This window comes from Parambassis ranga, chromosome 9 (genome assembly GCF_900634625.1).
Source record: "Parambassis ranga chromosome 9, fParRan2.1, whole genome shotgun sequence".
Taxonomy (NCBI): domain Eukaryota; kingdom Metazoa; phylum Chordata; class Actinopteri; family Ambassidae; genus Parambassis; species Parambassis ranga.
The window spans coordinates 2,099,737-2,107,562 of record NC_041030.1 but is presented as its reverse complement, the minus strand read 5'-3'; the positions used below and the strand labels follow the sequence as shown (position 1 = coordinate 2,107,562).

At 42.3% G+C, this 7,826-nt stretch overlaps 1 protein-coding gene across 2 annotated transcripts; it reads right to left on the bottom strand.

Moving 5' to 3' along the window:
- Positions 1–347: 347 nt before the first annotated feature.
- Positions 348–5,784, bottom strand: anapc5 (anaphase promoting complex subunit 5). Of its 2 annotated transcripts, none has more exons than XM_028414187.1 (17): positions 5,254–5,784; positions 5,098–5,177; positions 4,787–4,896; positions 4,438–4,681; positions 4,245–4,311; positions 4,013–4,114; positions 3,736–3,926; positions 3,562–3,643; positions 3,375–3,467; positions 3,050–3,231; positions 2,676–2,811; positions 2,425–2,499; positions 2,077–2,198; positions 1,872–1,979; positions 1,602–1,749; positions 809–971; positions 348–724 (listed from the first exon to the last, which is right to left on the bottom strand). In XM_028414187.1, exons 1-17 carry the CDS (start codon positions 5,449–5,451, stop codon positions 507–509), a joined length of 2,319 nt encoding a protein of 772 aa, XP_028269988.1. In that variant the 5' UTR covers positions 5,452–5,784; the 3' UTR covers positions 348–506. The 2 variants fall into 2 exon arrangements, with proteins under 2 accessions (XP_028269988.1, XP_028269989.1); XM_028414188.1 differs by having other exon boundaries at positions 348–721.
- Positions 5,785–7,826: the final 2,042 nt, after the last annotated feature.

Genomic DNA, 7,826 nt, shown 5'->3' with positions numbered 1-7,826 from the left:
AATGTGAATCATCCAGGCCACTAAACTCATTCATCTTAGTAGCTAACTGTGATATTACAGTCATTCATCAAAAAGAGGTGGGTAAAACGGCGCGGCCATGACAGCTCCTGATAAACCTTCGACATTTTTACCCCCACCGTTGCCTGGCATGCATGTCTGTTAGAAAAACCCGGGCTGTCGCTAGTGTGGAAGTTATTAAACCACGTTTTATAGGGAGCCGTCACTGAAGTTTGTAGTCGAGAACAAAGGAAAGAAACCACAGAACCCTTGATCTGCTGGAAAAATAACAGCTTTATTTATTTATTTATTTGTGACTGCTGCCATTGTTTTGTTTGTTATGCTGGCATTGTGCACAATTATCTCTAGTGTTGGTGCTGAGAGAAGGATGACAGGGACTCGCTGCCATCTAGTGGGGAGTTGCAGGGATTCTGCTCAGCTGTAGAGAAGCTGTGTCCCCTCCAGCAGTAAAAACATCCCGTCAGTTGTTTAAGAAGGAGCAGTTTGATTCACATGGACAGTGGCAGTCCTGGTGACTGCAGCTCCTGATCCAGCAGGCGGAAAAGCATGGCACTTTTGTTGCACTGCGGGGTTTGTCCCAGGGAGTGGTGAAGCTGTGCCTTCAAGTAGTAGACATCCCGCAGCCGCTCCTTACAGTTCAGTTTGGAGAAATAGGCTTCAGCCTCATTTAGCGTGTCAACAGCCAAAACCACCAAATTCAAATCTGCTGGGAAACAATAAGGCAGCAGGGTGTAATCATACATGAAAAGCCACATGATGCTTTAAAAAGTCGGAGGGGTAAAGCTGTTACCTGCTTGCCCTTGTCCTTTTGGCCAGAACCCAGCAACTGCTATCTGACAGCGGGCTGCCAGCAGCATGGCACGGCCTTTGTCCATGACTGCTCCATGGGCCAGAACAGGCTCAATGGCTTCATGCAGCACACTCAAAGCCTGCTCAGGAACCCCCAACATCAGCTACAGAAAGGAGAAGAGGAGAAATTAGCTCAAGCGCAATGAATACTCACCACTGCCTCTTCTAGCACATATCTGCCAAATGCGCTGAAACTGAGAAAACCAGAGTTTGAGTGACATGTTTTTTCGTTCCTGTTAGAGGAATTGAACTGTTTAAAGCATCCTTGATACTGGTGATAGCTGGTCTACCGGTCCGACTGTCAGCAGGAAGGTTCTCTTTATGAGTCTGGTCCTGATCAAGGTTTCTTCCTGTTAAAAGGGAGTTTTTTTCTTGCCACTGTTGCTCTTAAGGGGGTTCAGGCTCTGGGTCTCTAAAAAGCCCTTTGAGACAATTCTGATTGTAAAAAACTACAAAGCCATTATACCGAGGCTTCCCTCGTTGTTCGGTGGCATATATGGCTCCAAAACCTTTCATATACACAATTAATTTACTAAGCTGTTGCCAATTTTCTAATTAGCTGTGTTTGACAGCATCTAATGTTTTATGCTGTCAAAACCGTGTTTCTTGTACTCCATGCCTGTGTTGTTTTTACTTTGCATACACACCTGTCATACTGCAAATAAAGGCAGCTGTGGTTTGCATACAGATGAAGTGTAGCAGCGTTTGATAAAGTTTCCTGTTGAGGCTCTGACCTGAGTGAAGGCCAGATGAAGCACTGCTTCTGAGGCCAGAGACTGTAGGTGGTGCTGCCTAGCCAGAGCCAATGCCTGCAGGAGGAGGGGAAGAGCTGTGGAGAAGCCAGACGACTCCCAGTGGAGCTCGGCAGTGCACAGCATCACTCTGTAATGATGTAGACAAGAGTTCAAAAGTGACTTAGTATGATCCCTTAAAATGCATGAAGGACAAAACAAAACTATAATAAAAAAATCTGATGTTTCACAAATAAAACAGAAGTGTCCTACCTTATGACCATCTCTGTGCATTTAGATTTCTCACAGTGAACCTGCAGCCGCTGCAGTATGTTGTAAGCCTCAGTGCTGCGGTTGAGAGCCTTCAGAACCTGAGCTTTCCTGTCAGCAAACACACTGTTACTCCAATGGCACAAAATACACGTGATAACTAAGCTGTTGTTTGGACAAGAAATGAAGATGTGTGCCTTGGCGTTACCTGTAAAGACCTTCGGTTTTGTTTAAGGCAGAGATAGCTGTGACTAGTTGCTCTGCCATGTGGTATTTGCCTTCATTCATGTGTCTCTGAAACTGGATTTTCAGATCACACAGCATCCAGAGCTGAAATAGGAAAATAAGCAAAAACTTTATAAGTTTATTTTATGTATTACTTTTCATTATTCTAACACTATAGAAGTATTCCACCTCTGGGATTGAATTTCATATTTTGGCAAAAAAACCAACATACTGCTATTTCTACATATTATGTGAAATGACAGTAATATTTGGGGTTATCAGCCTCATTGCTCTCTGCACTGAACAACACAGTAGAGCTGAGACAATGTACCTTAGCACTCTGTGTGTGAGGAGGAAACTGTTCTTTCAGATGATGTATGACCTCTGAAGCTGCACTGTACAGGCCCTGCAACAGAAGCACAGGTGCACAGACCAATGATCTAAGTGTGAAGCTCCAACCAGGAGTCAGGTAGCAACCTTCACACAACACAGTGAGGGCAATAAAGCCTCCCAGTTCTTGTCTGATAGATATACAACAGCAGGGCAGAAAGTAGGCAGACGGGATCAAATCAAATGTGTTACCTGCTCAGCGTGCAGCTCGGCCAGGTGGCAGAGAGCCACGGTGAACGCCTCTGTGTTGTTCTGCTGGACCCCGAAGTTGACTGGCTCCAGGCTGCTCATGTTGAGAAGCAGCTGGGCCTGCTGCAGAGCCATGGTGCTGCCAAAGACCCAGGAGGCCGCATTAATGACTTGGAGAAAAACATATTTCTTCTATGGTCCTTGTTTTATGCACTTGAAAAGTTTAACTTGTGCCAAAGCTGTCCAAAATGTCATTAGGCAGTTAGCCGTCACACAGATTTAATTAGATGTGGACTGGGACATGCCATTGTGCTTCCATGCATTCTACAAGTGAACAGGACTGAAAGACACCACTGCATTGGGGCTGTAAGGCTGACCTCTTTCCGTACATCCTCCATATGGATGTAGTCTGGGCCAGGCTGATCTCGATCAGCTCCGACAGACTGTGCTTCCAGTGCAGGATGTCGGTGTCCTTCAGTGCATCCATCAGTTTGTGTGCTGTCTTACCATGTGTCGCCCCCTGCTGGACCAAAGACTGAATGCCAAGCGACGCCAAGTACTGCAGTGATGATGGACAACACATGTCACACATTAAACATAAGTTTAAGTAAGTATCAGTAACCACCAAACGGAAATCTAAATATGAACAATCTAAGCCATTTTTAAATAGGCATGGTTTTTGAGACCTCATTTTGCACTCACTGGCAGGCAGAAATGAGCGGCCATCTTCACTGAATCCTCAGTTAACACCGTGCTGTCAGATCCCTTCATCTGTTCCAGCGTGTAGAGCCAACTCTGGTTGAGAAAGCTCATGTTACATTATAATTTCCAAACCATCATGGCACCAGCACTAATGTGATGTAAAAGCATGAACAGTAGGAGGTTTTACCAAACAGTGCTGCAGGCACACATGGTCGTTGGACTCCTGGGCGATCCGGATAGCCTCCTGTAGAGCCAGATCAGCCTGGTGACTAAGAGGAAAGAAACGTGTCTGTAAGAAGAAATTCACTCTTTCCCTTTGAACTCGTTTATCTACTCGGACTCCACTGAATCATGTGCTCACTAGTGGCCGAAGCGACAATGTAGGCTTGCCAAATTAAGAGCAGCGTAGCGCAGGCTTCGGCCATAGCCTTCATCACCGTTGCTCTTTCCCTCATTACCAGACAAGATAAGGCGGTCAAAATAATGTAACAGACTGTGAGTGGAGAGGAAGATGTCCTGGACTCTCATGCTGTTCAAATAGTTCAGGTAATGCTGAGGAGAGAAAAGACACACACACACATTTGATTAGGATGGTACTCCCCTCTGGTAGACTTGTCGATACTGTAATGGGGCCTCACCGCTTCAGCAAAATCTGGGTTAAACTTCAGCATGTTGTTGAGCTCTTCTTGCAGTGCGGCCGGCTTTAGAGCTTTGTTCTCATCATTCTTCAGAAGATATGCCTGTGGCAAGATGTTTTCAAATACAGCCCATAAGTCTGGTTTGACAAATCATGTGTATGACACATTTATATCTACTTTATAAACTCCATCTAACTTGTTATTTTACTTTGACATGGATATCACTGCTTACCTGTCTAGCAAGAAAGTACTCTGCTTGCTTCTGTGACAGTGGACCTCTGCTGGGAGAAGTGTCACATCTAGAAGAAACAGATGAGAAAAATGTTTAAACACTTCAGCAGTAGGTTGGAATTGTTCCTTGAACATAAATTATATTGTACTAAACTAATTAGTCAAAGAGTTTATCCAACAACAGCATTACTAACTGCAGGTCTGACACATGCAGTGGGGTGTCCAGCTCCTCTTTGTCCCCTCTGTCCCCTACAGTATCCTCGGTGCTGGTGAGGTCCATGTCTGAGTCATCTGCAACCAGTGCTGGCAAACCCACATGTCCATCTGTAGGCTTGGCATAGTGACTGTGATAATACTGCTGAAGGGACTTCAGCAGCTTGTATACTTGACTAAACGACAGCTTGTTGTACGCCAGCAGCATGTGTCTCATGAAAAGACCTAAAATGCCAGTGGAATAAATAACATGTTAATGAGAATATTACAGATATTTTAAGGAACTTGGAATCTGACTTTCAGGGTGCTGATATGATATGTGCTGCTCACCCACAACGCTGGTTTTAAACGCCTCAGAATCAAAAGCAGTGAACGGTGTGGGAAGAGTGAAAAAGAAGAACTCCATGTCTTTCACCTCTCCATCTGCCATTTCATGCAGCCTTTAAAGAATAAGCAACTTCAGCTAAATGTTTGGACTTTATTGTGACACTCTTACAATTGTAATCATCATTCTCTTGTCACAGTTCATGACAAAAATAGGTATTGGAATTTTCTGGAATTATTTTGACCCCGAATGTACCAGCAAAGCTACATGCTACGTGAGCAATCAAAACTAACAAATCAAACTGAACGTCGCTCACCTGAGTTTCACAGCATATGCAGTCTGGGGACAACACTCCTCCACAGTCTTGAGGAACTGGCCAAGAGTTAGGTCTGGACCCTGATAAACCACAACGAACCACGGTAAACAACATGGTTCAAAAAGTAAATACGGTCTTTATTGTCAAAACACCAACCTGCTGCAGAGGTAGAATCAGCTTATTGAGTCGCCTTCTTTCTGGCAGTGTGATCTTGGAAGCGGTCATCTCATACAGTAGGGCCAGAACAGAGATCTTATACGGAGTTACCCAGTCTTTGATGCCAAACACATTAGCATGCACCACTCCATTCGTCATCATAGGATTGAAATACAAACTTTCATGCACACTTGCCATCTTCGGAGGTTTTTTTTACGCCGATATCGTGGTATCGTGGGTCATTTCATGGAAGAAAAGGGAAAGACTAAGTAAGCTAGCTCCCAACTGAACACTAACAACAGCTAGCTAGCTAGCTAGGAGGGTACCAGCTTCATTTAACATTAGCAAAGTCCACTGACGAAAGCATTAACACGTTAATGTTTAGCATCGATCAACTTGCGTATCTTACTGACAATATGCAGAACGTCCGTTTTATCCAGTATGTTAGCTAAGTTTGTATTATTTTTATATTTTATATTTTGACACTAGCTGCTCGTTTGCTTTCAAACCGCCCTCCTTCTGTCACCTTAAAAACACGTCATAAAGCGACAGTCCATGTTTTTCATTAACCTTTATTTACACGTTTGTACGAGACAGCAACAAAGTGGGAAATAATTGATAGTCGTTTGAAAAAAGGGGCACAATCTGTGAAGAAGTATTTAATGGAGCTCACAGAAGTACACCATTTATAACACCGGAAGTTACAAGTTATTGACGTTTCGGCTGCTGCCGCGAACGGGTGGAAAAGGAGGCCAGTGCAGAAAACAGATTCGGTCTGTTATACACCTTATAGATGGAAAATAACATACTCGATATAAAGGATTTTGATGCCAAATATAGTTTGAATTGTTCAGATGAGGTCTATAAGAACAGAATAAAAAAATAAATAAAATTTCTTTATTTAAAAAAAGTCTAAACCCAATAGATAAACCCAATGCAATTAAATTATACATATTTATATAAGAACTTAATCTATCCTAAACCCCTTGTAACTTTTAATTTACATTTACGTTTGTATGTGTCTACTTGGTTTTAATGAATTAATTTATGCTTTTTAAATTTATTTTAATGATCTGTAATTGCTTGTTAATTTGGATTTAAATAGGAGGTGTGATTTTATTTTAAAATGTAATAATAAGTCTGTTGAGTTTGTCATTGTTCTTGTTATATTTTTCTTTTAATAAAGCATTAACAAAAACAGGCCAACGCGGAAGTGGCTGAAGCTGCAATACAGCCGTCCGCCGACAGGGCCTGGCTCCAAAAAGCATCTGGCTCCTATTGACTTCCATTCAAAAATCGACGTTAAAAGTTTCATGATGCTTTATAGTTTTAATGCACTCTTTGTCATTTAAGCATTAAGGTTTAATAAGTGTTGGTGTTTTTACAAGACGTTCAGAACTCTTATACGTAGCGTTAATTTTACAGACTCCTTGCTAGCCATGCTAGCTAGCTAACATGACTTGACGAAGTTAGCTGCTCAGCTAAAGCCTGATAAAAAAGTCTTTTTTTTCTTTTTTATTAAAAAGTCTCGTTTTAGACCCTGTTTACACATACACGGGTATTTTGAAAAACGGAGACTTTTTGTTTTATTGTGGGCAGTTTGAGGTACACCTGTGCACTAATCATGATGTCAGATCAGCATCTTGATGTGGCACACCTGTGAGGTGGGATGGATTATCTCAGCAAAGCAGAAGTGCTCACTATCACACATTTAGACAGATTTGTGAACAATGTTTGAGAGGAATGGTAATATTGTGTATCTGGAATGAAGTTTAGATCTTCAAGTCCATCTCATGAAACATGGGAGCAAAAACAAAAGTGTTGCGTTTATATTTTTGTTGAGTGTATATATATATATAGGGGTGGAGGTACAGCCTATCCCTGTCCTGGGATTTTTCAGGAGATGTGGAGGGGGCCGTAGAAGAGGAACAACCCAGCAGCAGGACCGCTACCTCCTCCTTTATGCAAGGAGGAACAGGAGGAGCACTGCCAGAGCCCTGCAACATGACCTGCAGCAGGCCACTGATATGCATGATTCTGCTCAAATATTTTTTTAAAATATATATATATATATAATAAGATAAATAAAAAACTACTGACACTAGTAAAAGTATCTACCTCTAAATATAATCTTGTTACACTTATTTTATCATTGTAAGAGTCATGCAGTCATTTACTGGTTATTCCTCTGTCCTCTCCTCTCCCTGTCCTGTGGGTGCCCATGTCTATTTCGAGTGTGTTTTGGTTGTGTGAAAAATAATTTTGCTGAAGGAAACTGTTTAAAAAGGATGAAATCCCACATTTCTGAAACTCAGGCAAGAAACGCTTTTTAAGAGCAGATGACTGTGAAATATGTCAACTGCAGCACAGCGGACCACTCAAACAGCTCACAAACTGCAGGATCAAGAGATACTGTCTAATTATTTCTTTCCATAATTCAACATGGAGAGGCCTGTGGTCAAAAGTTTTGTGCTACTGAGCCTCACACTAATGTTTTTTTTTCGTCTCGACCTCAGCAGATTTAAAATTGTTGTGGCTTAAACCCGAGCAGTGAATTGTTGGCAGGATGTAGC